The sequence below is a fragment of the Sprattus sprattus genome (assembly GCF_963457725.1).
Source record: "Sprattus sprattus genome assembly, chromosome: 21".
Classification (NCBI taxonomy): Eukaryota; Metazoa; Chordata; class Actinopteri; order Clupeiformes; family Clupeidae; genus Sprattus; species Sprattus sprattus.
The window spans coordinates 15295906-15313405 of record NC_137919.1 but is presented as its reverse complement, the minus strand read 5'-3'; the positions used below and the strand labels follow the sequence as shown (position 1 = coordinate 15313405).

Sequence of the window (17500 nt, the reverse complement as noted above, 5' to 3'; positions counted from 1 at the left end):
AATGAAAGTAACCAACAGATCAGTCCTTTCAGCCATACCTCTATGTGGTACATTATCATGAAAAAGAGCAGGTCAAAAGCAAAAGCATCTCTGTGAGGTAGTGTTTGTGTGTGTGTGTGTGTGTGTGTGTGTGTGTGCGTGTGTGTGTGTGTGTGTGTGTGTGTGTGTGCGTGTGTGTGTGTGTGTGTGTGTGTGTGTGTGTGTTTGTGTGTTTGTGTGTGTGTGTGTGTTTATGTGTGTGTGTGCTGACGTGCGTGCACACCTGTGTGTACGTGTGCGCATGCATATGTTTGTGTGATGGGGTGTGTGTGTGTGTGTGTGTGTGTGTGTGTGTGTGTGTTTGCAAGCCTGGGTGTGGATACACACATTTTCCATGAGCTCTTCCCCAGGTGGAGCCATGACTGACAGCAGGTAAACTACACCTCTAATTTCTGATTAGTAGATCCTTTACCCATGAGCGCTCCTCTTTCCCAGACGCTGTCAAGACAGACTTCTTGCTTTCCTTTGGACACACACACACACACACACACACACACACACACACACACACACACACACACACACACACACACACACACACACACACAGACACACACACACAGACACAAACTCACACACACACACATACACACACACAAACACATTATGTCAGTACACTAGGTCAGAGACACGCAGGGTGTACCCTTCTCATCTAATCAAAGTTTAAGTGTCCACTAACTCAATACTCACAGACTATTAAAGGCCACCAACGGAGTCTTTGCCAGCTACTTTAGTTACAAGTGTATCTTTTTTTAATCAGGCAAACACTCCCGGTTGTGAGGATCTTTAGTCGCCTTTTAAATAATCCGTACCCCGCTCCTCCGGTCTTTTGATAAAGAGGCCTGCCCAGGTAAAGTGTGCAGTCTGAGGATGTTGAACTAGCAGTTCACCTGGACCTGTCACCTGGCCACTGAGGACCATCTCCCTCCCATTAAAACAAAACAGGAGCCACAAGCAAATAGGAGGTTTCATGTTGCAGATCGCTCCGTTCTCTGTGGCCCGCAGCAGTGAATTGGTCACCTATTGGCCTATTGACCTATTGACACTTATCAACTTGAACTCTTTCATGTTCAGTGAATGCATTCTGATTTAGGCCCCTTTTATTACAGCAGGGTGGTTGAATATAGAGTTTTTGGCATATTTGTTAACTTAAGCCCTTCTGCCATTGCCGTTCCAGCTGAGCTGGATATAACGCCATGCATTTTGGGTTATATTGCACTGTACATTGTTATGATAAAAATGGATGATATCATCTTGAGAACATTACGACCAGGGTTATGAAGGAAGAGTCTGCATTTGGCTTCTGCCCAACTGTACACGTGAGAGGTGTGTTAATTGGACTAGTAGAGGAAGGGTTTCTACGTCTCCCTTTCTTTATCTTTTAATCTCCTCATACACCTATTTCTCCCAGTCTGCTTTTCTTAATTTCTCTTTCCCTCCTCTCTCCTAATCCCATTAATTCATTAATTCATACTTTCATTTCATTCATTCATTTATTTCTTTATCTTTGAATCTCTTTCTATACTCTTAATATCTCCTCAGAATCCAGGTAGTTACAGACTATACTAATACTTCTAGGGTTCTGAAAATGTGGCTTCATTTGAAAAGGAGTGGTGTGAAAGAAGCTCTTTAGAAGAGTCTGGAAAGTTGGTTTCCAACGGGTGATGGTTTGAAGTGGTGTCAAATAAAGGATTTCTTTCTTTCTTGCTTTACTTGGGGTACAGAACAGCTGGGCTCAGACACATCTGTCCCTTAATAAATCATTCATCAGTCCTCTTCCTGGAAGAGAAAGCAACGCAGAGAAATACGGACAGAGACAAAGAGAGAGACACAGAGAGGGGGAGAAGATTGAGAGAGAGTGAGATGGTGAATGGAATTACTGATTGAGCTACCACTCAGGATAAAAATGGAAAGTTCCACTGCAGCCATTTCCCTCTGACGTAACACGGCGCATCACCGGAATAAAACACTTGATGGTTTCCAGGCAAAAATGTCACAAATGCTGAGGTCTGGTCTTTGGGGTCTTTTTAAGACAACATTTGAAAATATGCCAGATGACATACCTCTACACATAAACACACACACACACACACACACACACACACACACACACACATATGAACGCACGCACGCACAAACACACGCACACGCACACACACACACACACATATGAACGCACGCACGCACAAACACACGCACACACACACACACACACACACACACACTTGTGCCCAGGCTCCTCATTGAAAGCAAGGCCTGATGATGAAAGACTCTTCATGCATGGTGTGCATATTCAAATAGGGGGTTCAGGAGCAGTGTACAGTGCTGATGTGTATCACTTTAGTCTCACTAGAAGAACATTTTCTCCCTTTCACACTCGTTAAAAATGTCTGAACACTTGTGAGGTGAAGAGCATTGCTTTCCACTGATCGTTTGCTCTGGCTCTTGGGCACACTGAGAATAAGGAAGAAGCAAGAGGGCCAATTGGGAAAGGCTTTACTTTTTTCTTCTTCCTCCTCTCTCTTACTCTCACTTTCTCTCTCTCTCCTTCTCTGACTGTTCCCTTTCCTCCCCTTTGCTGTGTTCAGTGCAGTCGGAGCCCAAGGTAGTTTATATCATTCATTTACAGTGTGGAGGACTCCTACTCCACACGTTTGTCAAAGCCCCAGATTCAGTCCCTTCCCACTCTCGCTCTCCCTCTCTTCTCTCTCTTTGTCTCTCCCACTCTCCTGTCTCTCTGTCTCTCTCTTTCTCCTCTCTCTCTCCCTCTCTCCTCTTTCTCTCCCTCTTTTCTCTCTCCTTTCTCTTTTTCCCTCTCTCCTCTCTCTCTCTCCCTCTTTTCTCTCTCTGTCTCTCTCTCTCCCTCTCCCTCTCTCCTCTCTTTCTCTCTCTCTCCCTCTCTCCTCTCTCTCTCTCCCTCTCTCTCTCTCCCTTCCCACTCTCGCTCTCCCTATATTCTCTCTCTCTGTCTCTCTCTCCCACTCTCCTGTCTCGCTGTCTCTCTCTCTCTCCTCTCTCTCTCTCCTCTCTCTCTCTCCCTCTCTCCTCTCTCTCTCTCCCTCTCTTCTCTTTCTCTCCGTCATTGTTCACTAGTGGGTTTGCTGTGGTGGTAATGGAATGATTCTTTTGACTGGGCCTCTACTGTATGTCGTTTCCTCGCTCATTCAATTTTTTTTCTCTCTGTTCTGGGCCTGTCTGGACAGCTCGTCGGGGGTGATTACTGTTCCGGAATCCCCTGCAGGATGGCACGGCGTGGCACGGCGCGAATCATTCGCCTGTGACTCGGCAGAATGAGCTTCGTGTTTCGAGGCTATGAAGTTCATCTTGTGTTAAGCCACATCTAATAGCTGTCATTAGAACAGACCTGGCTCGGGGGCCATTACTGACAAAAGGGGGAGCAAAGTTTTCCCTTTCTCTCTCTCTCTGAATCTTTGTCTGAATCTTCCCTTGGAACCAGTGGGACTTGCTCTTACAGTACTGGGAACACCGGTCCCAGGTGTTCCCAATAACTGACGGGCCCAAACACCTGCTGGGGGGGGGGGGGGGGGGGGGGGGTTCACAGTGGCGCAAGCCAATAAGCCCCCCATTGACGGGCTACAATGCCCTCTGGGACACAGGTTCGATTCCGGCCTGGTGTCGTTTCCCGATCCTCTCCCCACCTCTTCACTCCTCCTCACTTCTTGTTCAAAATACTTCACTGTCCTATCCAAATAAAGGCTAAAAAGGCCAGAATAGTAATAGCCCTTAAAAAATAAACACCTGGTGGCAGACACACAGACAAAGACAAACAGCCCGCCCAGCAACCAAAATAGTCGGGGTCGTCACACAAGCAAAATGCAAGTGTTAAGTTATTATATTATGAAAAACAGCCTCAGAAAAACAAGTTAATCAGAGAGATGACACTAGCCTACGCAACGTAGCGAAGGTGTTTGTTGGCTAATTGCCTTGGTGCTACTCAGTAGCAGCTAATTGGTTGTCAGAGACGTTGTCATCTCCCGAGTTTGGACATGTGACCTTACAAAGGTTGGTCTCAAAGGAAAGAAAAAGAAAAATAAACAGACCGTGTGACGCTTGTAATGAAGTAATATGAATTTGCGCGGAAAGGTCGTGTACTAATGCGGGTTAATGTTGTGCTAATGCAGGCCTGGCGAATATCAAGCCGGTTTGTTCTTTGTGATTGCTGTCAACCTCGGCGACCTCTGTCCTGAGTTAGAGCACTTCACGTGTGCGTTCAAAAGCAATGGAACTTTAGTGACCTTCAGAAGGGCGGCGTAGAAGACATCTACTGCCTCAAGGGATCCTGAATGGATGCACTGAATTAATACACAGCAAGTGTGTTGGGAAGGGGGGTAATGTTACCGGAAGTTTCTTCACCAGGGATGAGACTGCCAGCGACATTTCTGTGGACACGCTGTCACAGACTTGGGGTCATATGGCGTCTGTGTGTGATAAATATCACTGGCTAGTAAGGTGGCTGCGCCATTGTTATCACTGAGACTGAATGCAGAGTTGTGCTAAATACCAGCTGTCTAGAAGAAGTTACTGAATCAGAGATATAGAGACAGGGAGAGAGAGATAGAGAGGGAGGGAAAGAAAGAAAGAGAGATATAGAGAGAGAGAATGTCATTGGAAAAGAATGCAGAGCACTGGGCCTCTCTCAGGGGACAGATATACCATAGATTTGTGTGTGTGTGTGTGTGTGTTTGTGTGTGTGTTTGTGTGTGTGTGTGTGTGTGTTTGTGTGTGCGTGTGTGTGTGTGCATGCCTTTTGTTTTGGGCATGGCACTGTTGAAATGCCATCCCTGTCAGCTGTTTCCTGTTAGTTAGCAAAGGACCTGAGCGTGAAAGCCATTTGCCATTAATTAAGGAGCCTAGAGCGGACTTGCATGTTGTCACCGAAGTTAAGAGCCAATAGAGGGGACAAACAAAACAAACAAACAAAAGCAAAACAACCGAGATGACAAAACGAAACTTCAAAAACTTTCTCGCCTCAGATACTGCTCACACCTTAATATCTTAATATCTCTCTCTATCTATCCATCTATCTATCTCTGGCTCTTTCTCTCTGTAAAAGACACCACTCTGTTCTGTCATTGAAAAGCACTTCTGCCTCAATGTAGCGTTAGCCGTTGCTATGCTGCCTATGCAGAGAGGGGTGAGGAAGCGGTGTTTTTGTGGCTTGTTGCTAAAGGCAGATGGCCACCGGGCTTTGAAATCCTGAGCTGTGTGTGTTTGTGTGTGTACGTGTGTGTGTGTGTGTGTGTGTGCAATCATGAAACAGAGCTGATAGATCCCTTTTCTCTCTCTTGTTGCCACTGCCACCTCATTTGTTGTCCTTAAATCACTTGTGTGATTTGTATGTAAGCATGGGCTATTTAGCCACACACACACACACACACACACACACACACACACACACACACACACACACACACACTAAGATTGATTGATGGCTGGTCGGTTTTGATGGTGATGGTGATTTGGTTGATGGATGTCAATCTGTTGTATATCGTGCCTTTATTTAGTTGTTTAAGCACGTATATGGGCCATTCTACCGAATTCGTGTAATATGCAGTCCCTCAACAATAAAAACTATTTACAAAACAATTAGGTATTTAGGCATAGATATTTAATTAGAAAATGTTATGGTCTATATAAACCCAATGCATTACATGAGATAGTGATAAGCTAAATATATACAAAATCATCATTTATAGGGTACTTTCTATTGGGAAGTAGCTGTCCCCAACCCTGACATCTAAATTTCAATGCCTTTAAATAACACTTTTCAATTTTTTTAGATTTTTTTCAATGATTAAATTTCAAAGATCTTTATGATTGGGTTGAAACAGAACTTGGAATATTTAGATTTATTGTGGGTTTAATTTTTAAATCAATTTTCTATACTCAAAAAATCATGTCCCTAGTTTTCATGTCACTACCGAAACACAAGAGTTTTAGTCCATTGGCTGAGCCTGTGTTTTAGCCACGACTCTGCATTTTTGACCATGCAGTGACACTGCATCTCTGACCCTCATGGTTGTTAATGGTAAGTAGCTAAATCCCATAGTTTTTATATAAATGTGTTCCAAAGTCTGAAAATCGACGTGTAACCTTAAGAATTGTCACTACCGAAACGCATGTTTTCTTCAATTAAGTAAACCTTTTGGGGTTTCATGGAAAATCTTATGTTTGTATGTGTGTTCACCTCTTCAAAGATGTGTTTGCATGCCGTGTGCTTGTTAGAATTCTTTATTTATGCTTAAAGTTAGCTAGAATTGTCACTACCGAAACAGTCACTACCGAAACATATGGTAGTGACCTGATGATTTCAGTAGTGACAAAATTAATTGGTAAGTAGTTCAATCCCATAATTTTTAAATAAATGTGTTGTGTGGACTAAAGGGCGGCCCAGAGCACCTTTTGGAAGATTTTGGGAGAGAAATGAACATCCATCCAACAGTGCAGTCACTACCGAAATACTGGATGTCACTACCGAAACAGTGCAGCACTACCGAAACACAGGATGTTTTGTAAAAAATTAAGTATATTGAGTAATCAACTAAAATGTTATGATACTGATTGGATTAATGTATGTTCAATTTCATCAATGAACAACTCTGGAATCAATATGATCAGTATTTAGCATTTTACAAAGAAATATTGCACTTAGATTTTGATGAATTGTATAAATTGAACTTGAAAATTTGGTAAAAAATTCATTTTTATGGATTTCATTGTGAAAACCTTCAAGAAATATTTGTAAAAATACTCTTCAGAGAAGGGAAGGAAACACAATCTGAACAGGTCAATAATAATACTTTTTTACTATAGTAAATGTGATGTTTCGGTAGTGACAATTTTTGGAAGAGGAAAAACATTCCAACACATTCTGAAAATACAATATAAAAATTGACTGTTCTTTTACTAGATAAGTGTACTTTAGATATGGTACAATATACATACGGACAAAGTTTTGGGAATAAAACATAAAAAAAATCCAAATATTTCCGACCTGACTTTGCACCAATTCGGTAGAATGGCCCATATACAGCCGCGGAAAAAATTAAGAGACCACTTCAAAATTATCAGTTTCTCTGGTTTTACTATTTATTGGTATGTGTTAAAGTAAAATGTACATTTTTGTTTTATTCTATAACCTACTGGCAACATTCCTACCAAATTTCAAATAAAAATATTGTCATTTAGATAATTTATTTGCAGAAAAATGACAATTGGACAAAATAGCAAAAAAGATGCAGTGTCTTCAGATCTCGAAAAAAGCAAAGAAAACAAGCTCATATTCATTTTTTAAACTACACAATACTAATGCTTTAACTTAGGAAGAGTTCAGAAATCAATATTTGGTGGAATAACCTTGATTTAAAATCACAACTTTCATGTGTCTTGGCATGCTCTCCACCAGTCTTTCACATTGCCGTTGGGTGACTTTATGCTACTCCTGGCGCAAGAATTCAAGCAGCTCGGCTTCTTTTCATGGCTTGTGACCATCCATCTTCCTCTTGATCACATTTCAGAGTTTTTTTTATGGGATTCAGGTCTCGAAATTGGGCTGGCCATGACAGGGTCCTGATCTGGTGATACTCCATCCACACCTTTACTGGCCTGGCTGTGTGGCATGGAGCATTGCCCTGCTGGAAAAAACACTTCTCAGAGTTGGGGAACATTGTCAGAGCAAAAGGAAGCAAGTTTTTCTTCCGGGACAACGTTGTACTTTGCCTGGCTGAGGTTTGTAAAAGACCATAAGGATTGAACCAAAGCCGACTGGAGGGTCTCCTAGTTCGTCTTCTCTGATGAGTCCAATTTCACAGTAGGTGTAAGACTCTGTGGCTTGTAGGCCTCTCCAGGTCTCCGTCTAACCATCAGACGACCATGTGTTGGGCAAAGCTGAAAATTGGACTCATCAGAGAAGACGAACTAGGAGACCCTCCAGTCCGCTTTGGTTCAATCCTTATGGTCTTTTACAAACCTCAGCCAGGCAAAGTACAACGTTGTCCCGGAAGAAAAACTTGCTTCCTTTTGCTCTGACAATGTTCCCCAACTCTGAGAAGTGTTTTTTCCAGCAGGGCAATGCTCCATGCCACACAGCCAGGCCAGTAAAGGTGTGGATGGAGTATCACCAGATCAGGACCCTGTCATGGCCAGCCCAATTTCGAGACCTGAATCCCATAAAAAAAACTCTGAAATGTGATCAAGAGGAAGATGGATGGTCACAAGCCATGAAAAGAAGCCGAGCTGCTTGAATTCTTGCGCCAGGAGTAGCATAAAGTCACCCAACGGCAATGTGAAAGACTGGTGGAGAGCATGCCAAGACACATGAAAGTTGTGATTTTAAATCAAGGTTATTCCACCAAATATTGATTTCTGAACTCTTCCTAAGTTAAAGCATTAGTATTGTGTAGTTTAAAAAATGAATATGAGCTTGTTTTCTTTGCTTTTTTCGAGATCTGAAGACACTGCATCTTTTTTGCTATTTTGTCCAATTGTCGTTTTTCTGCAAATAAATTATCTAAATGACAATATTTTTATTTGAAATTTGGTAGGAATGTTGCCAGTAGGTTATAGAATAAAACAAAAATGTACATTTTACTTTAACACATACCAATAAATAGTAAAACCAGAGAAACTGATAATTTTGAAGTGGTCTCTTAATTTTTTCCGCGGCTGTATATTACAAAAGGCACATTTGGACTGAAACCCCCCCCACACAAACACCCACTGTATGCCATCCTTGTATGTAAGCTCACTTTTAAGGCATGTTTGTTGTGTGCAAGACGCATATGTATGCCACCTTCATGGCCTTGCTGAGGAACCTTACTTTTAAGTTTATGTGTCGGCTGGACCGCTCTTCAAATGTTATAATTGATCTGATGACAGACCCTGGCCGCAGCTCTGTCAAGTACACATCTAAGATCTGGGAACACTGGCATAAGTGCCTTTTTTAGCCCTTCTTTCCTTGTGTATTTATATGTATTTATGATTGTATGTATGTATATTTATATGTAATGTATTGATTTTATGTATTGTACATCTTCCATGTGGGCCTTGAGCCTGTAATAAAGTGTATTAAAGTGTATTATGCCTCAACAGCTGTGTGTGTGTGTGTGTGTGTGTGTGTGTGTGTGTGTGTGTGGGTGTGTGTGTGTGTGTGTGTGTGTGTGTGTGTGTGTGTGTGTGTGTGTGTGTGTGTGTGTGTGTGTGTGTGTGTGTGTGTGTGTGTGTTGCAAATTCTGCAGACATGGTCCGGCGCTGGTGCACGCTGGAGGGTGGCTTCCTCAGCTACTATGAAAGCGAGAAGATTGCCATGGCGACAGGCAGGGTGGAAATAAGCGAGATGACCAACCTGGCAGTCAACCGCCACGAGACCATGACTGGAGCCGGGTATGTCTGACATCTCCATTATGCTCAGACACCATTAACACATCGATCAGAACCTGCCATGTCAACGCAGGATTCATACAACATACAAATGGTGCACAATCAACATTCACACAGCACTGAATCAGTATAGGCCTTCTTTAATAGTCACTCCCCATTCTAAGACTGTTCAGCTAGCAAACAATTTGTGTGTGTGTGTGTGTGGTGTGTGTGTGTGTGTGTGTGTGTGTGTGTTCAGCTAGCAAACAATATGTGTGTGTGTGTGGTGAGAGCTCTCCCATCTTCTCTACAGCTAGTATGTCTCATGTCTCCATTAGTCTCCTCTTCTCTCAGTTCCTTCTGTTTCCACACATGGTGAGTTGGAATGAACCCTCTTGTCTTTTTTCTCATCTTCTCTATCCCCACATTCTCCCTTTTCCCTCCACACTTTCATCTTTCTTCCTTTTCCTCTGCATTTTCTCCCAGGTGGCCTTGCTCTGCCCTTCCTCCTTCCTCCATGTTCATCTCTCTTTCTCTCTCTCTCTCTCTCTCTCTCTTTCTTTCTTTCTTTCTTTCTTTCCGTCTTTTTATCTCTATGGGGAGGTTCTCTAACAAGCACTCATGCACCTGCCGGCAGGTCAGAGGTCACACAAACACCGGTGCCCCCTCCTCCGTCTTGTGCCACCCACCAGCCTCCACCCTCCTTCCTCAAACCCACGCCTTGCTGTTCCGCTAGAAATGCCGATTCATCTCACCATCTTCCCTTCTGCAAAACACACACACACATACACTTACACACACGCACACAAACACTGACAAAAGTGCTCAACGCAAAAACACACACGCACACTGACAGGTCACATACAAACCCAGACACACAAACACACACACACCCACACAGCATTAGGAGGGTAACCTCTTCACCTCTCTCTCTCTCTCGCTGTGTTCTCCTGTGTGAGGGGAAAAGACACAGAGATTAATAGCCATCTTTCCCCACTGGGAAACACACACACACACAAACACACACACACACACACACACACACACACACACACACACACACGCACACACACACACACACACACACACACGCTACACTTCCTCTGGGAAAATATCCCATTTTCACACCTTTTAGGTACCTATGTGTGTGTTCAATGAGGTGTGCTAGTGTGTGTTTTGCTTCCCTCCAGGTATACATTCTGCCGTAGTTGCAAATGTGTGTGTTTGGTTCAGCGACATTCTGACAAAAGCCACACGTTGTTTTTTTTCTTTTTATTGTTTCAATCACTGCTGAGTTGGAGGTCTGAACCCCACCCCCCCATTGCTATTCCATCATTCCCTAGGGCGGTGTTTACATTTGAAATGTACCTGCTCACTGAGAAAGTGCTGGTGTTTGGAGCTGAGACTGCAGAGACGCATAGGGACTGGGCCCGGGCTGTCTCTAAGGTAAGTGACACACACACACACACAAACACATACACACAAACACATACATACAAGCACATACTCCACAAATGTGAAGGCATTTCAATCCTTGTATGTGCATTTCTTACATTTATTAGTATACACACACTATATGGACCCATTCACACAGATATATATTCATTTGTATACATATATGTGTAGGTGGAATGGGTACCATTCTCATATGGGAGTACCAGATTATGTAGGTATCTTACCCAGTGAGCAGGCGCCGGGTGAATGTGGGTGCAATTGTGTATGAATTGTGATATAGCTCCACGAGGGCCACCAAGACACACTGGTGCTGTCCTTGCAACAGCAACAATATGTTGGTAATCTCACCCGATTGGACAAGGATCAACCATTCAACCAAAGGCAGATCAATTAAGTTGATAATCCACAAATCAGTCTCATTAAATATATCAGTCTCATAAAATATATTATACTATCAATTTGGAACTCTGATTAATAATTAAATTAATAACTACAAACAAAGTTACCTTATTAATAGTATGGTTGAAGGTCATTGGAGTTCTGAATAGAAAAGGTTGACAACGTCCATTCTTGTGTAACATTAAATAAACCAGCGTATATAAATCAAAGTATTTATTTACACAATGATAAGAGAATAACACACAATTTGTAATCTAGCTAAATGTATCTAACTAATTAATTGAAGAAGTATATGTATGTGTAAGGGAGAGGGAGTGTGTGTGTGCGCGAGCTTGAACGCTCTGAGTTGCGCTGTTAGGAGCGCGCCTGAAAATATGTGTGCGTGTGTGTCCCTTTGTCTGACCACCGCAGTTCCGCGTGCATGTGTGCACGTTCGTGAACATAAATGTGTGGTGAAAGAGGACGAGCCTATGTATGCACCGCGAAGTTCGAGATTGTGCTTCGCGTGTGTGGCTATATGAAGGCCAATGTATTTGTAATTATATGTAATTTAAGATGCCATGTTAAAGAAAGAGATGGTTAGTGATGCATGCAAGACTCGTGTGTCTGATAAGCAATCCTAACGATTTCCCTTAGATGGTGTGGCGAAGCCAACTACCAATTAACAATGAAAGTATATAACAGTTATGTTCGGTAAACAAAACAGATACAATACATGAACAATGGCATATATAAACAGTCCTATGCTTAGCCAGGTTGTGAATAGCTAAATAGCTAGCTGCCCAATCGATGTTTACCAGTCCTTTGGAAAAGTGTTGGCGCATCCGATGTGTCTGAGGCAGAGAAGTGATGAAAACGTCCATGAGTGGAAAGTTGTCCTTGCTGTGATGTCGTCGGTATTACACTGCAGTTTAGATCGGAGGATTTGATCGCTCAGAATGTTGCAGTTTCCTTCGTTTCTCCCGTTGCAGAGTTAGCTGGCAGGTCTTATTGTTAGCTGCTTTGCTAAACTTACTTTGTCTCAGTTAGCGGGCAGTGTTTGGCTAACGAGAGATTGTCTTTGTTGAGAACAAAAAGAGTAGGCCTTCACCAGTTGATGGTGGAAGGACGGAGACGCTCCTTGGCCGACGCCAGGAGGTAGAGAGATGTGAGCTGGCCAACGCCAGAGTAGAAAGAGAGAAAGAATGTATCATTTCAACGCAGTTTATAAGCAAAAGTGCGTCACGATTTTAACACCTTGTTTTCAGCCAATACTTTCTCTTGCAGATAAGACTTTAGGTGATAAGGGAATTGTGGGTAATGAAGTCTTTTGTAGGACTACCACCTACATATGCAAAAGCCAAAAAAGACAAAAAAGCTTTGTTGTATTTTATACTTGAACCATACATGTGCACATTCAGTCAGCTACACACACACACTCTTGCTCTGTAATAAACACTGACACACACACACAGACACACACAAATACACAAACACACCCGCCCTTGCATAGACTCTTTGCCCTTGTCAAGACAGGGTCTCCATTCCATGTAATCTACCTATCCAATAATCCCTAGCACTAAACTAGCATCGGCTAGAAGGATGACAGACAGAGCAGCAGTAGGCGTGTTTGTCCTCCTGTCAGGGAGTTGGGGTGGGGGGTGGGGGGTGGGGGGGGGGTCGGGCAAGGTTCAGGACACCCCCATACTTTTGTCATCGGAGTGAAAGGCAAAAACACTTATCACTCAGGAGGCAGAGGAATGGAAAATACAAGAGAAAAAAGAGAGAGAGAGAGGGAGGGAGAGAAAGAAAGAGAGAGAGAAGGAGGAGGGAAGGTCACTTAGCTGGGACTGATATTTAAAGATGGATTAGCCGTGTGAGCTCATGTTGTCTGGCCTGAAGGGCATTACTACAGTGCCTTATACAGGCCTTTGAAGCACGTGTAGGGTATGCTTTTATTTTGACATTATGATACTAGGCAGTGTGGCACCCTGAGGGAGACTTCTGATAGGGAGGAAAAAAGTTTTGAAAGTGGAAAAAAAGACTGGAGACAAGAATGGAAGTATGAATGAAGTAGTATGTGTAGTTTGTATCAACCTTATCACAGTCTCTCTGTCTCTCTTTCCTCTTTCTCTCCATTTCTTTCTCACTCCCCCTCTCCCCATAGTGTTTCTTGCCAGCTGAGGCGGAATCCATCCTGATGCGGGACTGCGAGCTGATTGGCCAGCTGTACTATAAGGAAGGTCATGACCTTTACCACTGGCGGGTGGGCTGGTTTGCTCTGGAGGGGTCGGATTTGTACTTCTGCTCTCCGGAGGGGCAGGCAGAGGAGGGGGTGCTCCAGCTGAAACGCCTGCAGGAGATCAGTAAGCACACACGGACACACACACACACACACACACACACACACCGACACACGCACACACCGGCACACACACTCACGCACACATGCACACATGCACACACGCACACATGCACACATGCACACACACACACACGCACAGGGCACACACACACACACACACAGTCTACATTTATACTCACACTTTCTTTAAGTTCTTCTCAAGAATTTCCTAAAAATTTCTAAAGTCCTGAGGAAAAGATTCCGTGTATGCTTTCGGAACGCTCACACCAACGCTGGCTGCCGAGCTTCATGCAGACGTTGACGCCTTCGGGCCAGGTTTATGAACGTTGATCGATGTCACCGCCCTCGCATTTTCTTTCTTGCGGTGCAGAAATCCGTTTAGGGTCCCCACTCCCCTCCTAATCTAATCCAGACCGGCCGCTGACTTTTACAGACCTGTCACCTCGATGCCTAATGACATCTGTTTACATGCTTCTTTCTGTTTGTGAGTTGTATGTGCGTATTGTGTGTGTGTGTGTGTGTGTGTGTTTGTGTGTGTGTGTGTATGTGTGTGTGTGTGTGTGTGTGTGTGTGTGTGTGCGTGCGGCAGGCAGGGAGAGCACAGCAGGTGTGGTCAGTTAGCGTGAATGTGAATGTGAATGACTTTGGGCCTAAACGGAACTAAATGGTCTTGCCTCTGTAATAAACATAGGTGTTAATCCTGTTTGGGCCGCTGTGCTGTGTGTTGACATGGAGAGGACAGGACAGAGTGTGAGTTTGCACTCTGTGTGCGTGCGTGTGTGTGTGTGTGTGTGTGTGTGTGTGGGTGTGTGTGTGTGTACGTGTGTGTGTGTGTGTGCGTGCGTGTCTGATTTCCTCACCCACGCTAGAAGGGTGTGATCCACAGTCAGGTTTTATTAAAGGGACAACAAGGATAAGTGTGTGAGTGTATGGCACATTTGTGTGTTTGTGTGTGTGTAATCCTTTCAAAGTCAGCCACCATTTGCTGGTGGATCGACATTCTGTTGGTATGTGGACTAGCTGATGTCAATACCGAGTGCAGTGGTGTCTGTATACATTACAAGTGATATGTGTATGTGTGTGTGCATCTGGGCATGTGTGTATTGCTAAAGAACTTACCACACGGAATAAATGAACGGGTGCAACTGTCCTGGAGTCACTGAAAAAGTGCTTAATAGAGAGAAAGAGAGAGAGAGAGATAGATAGAGAAAGCAAGTGATTATTTGTGAATGCCACACAAATTAGGACCGTATGAAAGCACGAAAATAACGAGATAGACAGCGGTGTTAGTGAAGAAATGAAGAAGAGAGGAGAAAAGGAAGTCACTTCATTCAACTTTGATAGACCTGTCTGTGCATGACAGACCTGACGGGCCTAAACTCCCATCAGGCACTAGCTGAAAGAGATTGGCTTTTGATTGGTGATAACGTCAAATGTAATTTTTTAATCTGCCGTGCATTCGTTACAAATAACCACACACACGCTCCCGAAAGACACCCCCATTGTTCTCTCACGCTGTGTGTAATGGGCCCGTTATTGTAGCTCTATCAGTCCTCTGCACACATTTTTGAGTCCCTTAAATGGATGATGTCAGCGGAACATGTCCCTTTTTGCACGGTGTGAACTGATCACTCCTGAGTCTCATTTCTTTTTTTGTTCAGCTAAAAGCTTGGAGCAGGAAAGCTTTTAACTGTGCATGTCTGTACAGCAAGAGTGGGGTCAATTGCTGTCCGTGGTGCTGAAACACTCCATCTGGTTGGTGGTGCTGAAATTATACCGCTGAGTAAAAATCGATGATTGGATCACCTGTGTTGAATTTACCTTGCTTATTTGAACACTATTAATTATTCTTTTGAATGTTTACTTTGTCCTGTCCAATTGCTACTTATCTACTTCTTTGTATCTGTTTTTATGTAAACATTCAACAGACAAATCACTTTGATTCATTGCTTTTACTATATTTAAGCTATAAACACAGTTTACATCAGTTTGTTCTTAGAAATGTGCCACTGAATTTTTTGTTGTTGAAACATGGTGGTGGTGGTGGTGGAGGGATGCTTTTAGCATTTACCTCACAAAACACAGGAAAAAGGTTTTTGTCCCTCTGCTGTTATGTGTGACTATGTGACTTGTGCTTGTCTCCAGAGAACAGTTCTCAGTTTGAAAAGTCCACTTCATTCTGAAAGGAGAGTCGACAAAACCCAAATCCACCTTCAGTGGAGTGCAATAAACCTTTCTGTGGAACTCCCTCAAAGTCATAAACTTCCCTTTGTTTAAATGCACCAAAGTAGCACTTTTTTTCTGTATTTGTTTGCTCAAACATTGATAGCAGCCGTGTTTGCATTTGGCTGCGCCCACTTTAATAGCATCTCCCCAAGTCAACAACAACAACACAAGGGTGTGGTAAGAGTTGGCTGTTGTGTTGGTTCAGTGATGAGGGTTATGGAGGCTACCGCTGCTGTACACAAGTCCCTGCCTCTCCTTGCCCTTGAAACTTTCCTCCTGTACTGTTACAGCTATTAGAAAACGCATGGTGTTCAGACAGCAACCCCCCCCATCACACCTACACCCCCTTCGCTATTTTGTCAAAGCGTCAAATTAGTAAATATTTCTTACTTGATCAAGTGCCAGGTATTTTATTAAGAAGTTTGCCATAAGCTAGCAGAAGTGGTGAAATGCCTGCATTGCGGCCAGCCTCATATACTCTGTAAGCTGATGAGATTGGTACATAACCAGAATCAGAACTTCAAAAAGCCAGTTTCGTGAGAAGCAACTGGATCAATAATTGGAAAATTGTTGACAAAGGACACTTGATTTCTGTTTGTCTCTCACAGACATAGTTCAGCCCATGAGCTTGTTATTATATTTAAGTGTTCTGGAATGGCCTTCAGGGGTCTTAAGTTAATTTGAACTGCTCCTGGGGGATGAGGCGGAGGCTGGTCGGCTGTTGAAAGTAAACCTCGCTCAGTTAAACTCTACTGTGGTCAGGATTTGAATTGCTTAGATTATTCCTGGAAGGTCTCATGAGACTGATAATGAAGCCCAAGACAACAGGGATAGATGGAGGTTGTGTTTAATGACAGACACTGGAGGTACAGAATTGTCTCCTATCCTCGGCACTCCACTAGTTACTCGTCTTTTGACCTGACATGAAAGGGTGAATAATATGCGTCAGACGAGACAGGAAAGAGGGCACAGGCGTGAGGGAGTGAGAGTTTCTCGGGTTGGGGGAGACTGTGGATATGTGGATGAGATGTGTGTGAGACTCGTATAGGCTGTGCCACCGCTAAAGTTCGCTAGCGCTAACTGACCACACCTGCTGTGCTCTCCCTGCCTGCCGCACGCACACACACACACACACACAGACACACACACACACACACACACACACACACACACACACACACACACACACACACACACACACACACACACACGTACTCATGCTGACTATGAACATCATGAACAACAATATTTCTCTTTACTTTTTCCTAATTTTTCTCACCCTTTGTCTTTTTCTTTCCCCCTCTCTCTCTTTGTGTGTACATGTGTCTCTTTCAGTTCATTATATTACAGTTCAGGTCAAGTATGTTGCCAAAACAAACAAATTATTCCATTGTCTGTATTACTTTGCAGACGAAACAGCCCTCAGAGTTATCATGTACTTCTCTCTCTGTCTGAACTTCTTTCAGAGCTCCTGAAACAGCTGTTGTGTTGTGTTCAACATTGTCAGAAATGTTCTTTTGACGTCATTCCAACTTGGAGTGAAAGACACTTTGGCACACATACTAACACACACGTACAAACACACACACACATACATACAAACACAATCACACAAAGCAGTGGTCACATTCAACTGCCTGTCTGTTCTTCCTGTCTCTT

General features: G+C 43.4%; 1 protein-coding gene across 1 annotated transcript in view; it reads left to right on the top strand.

Moving 5' to 3' along the window:
* arap2 (ArfGAP with RhoGAP domain, ankyrin repeat and PH domain 2) overlaps nucleotides 1–17500 on the top strand; it is a gene marked incomplete at both ends in the record, with an annotated part of 116906 nt that overhangs the window by 74243 nt on the left and 25163 nt on the right. Inside the window, 3 exons of the mRNA XM_080859824.1 lie at nucleotides 9297–9441; nucleotides 10761–10863; nucleotides 13418–13616. Coding sequence (XP_080715950.1) covers nucleotides 9297–9441; nucleotides 10761–10863; nucleotides 13418–13616 — 447 coding nt within the window. The remainder of the gene's footprint in view (nucleotides 1–9296; nucleotides 9442–10760; nucleotides 10864–13417; nucleotides 13617–17500) is intronic.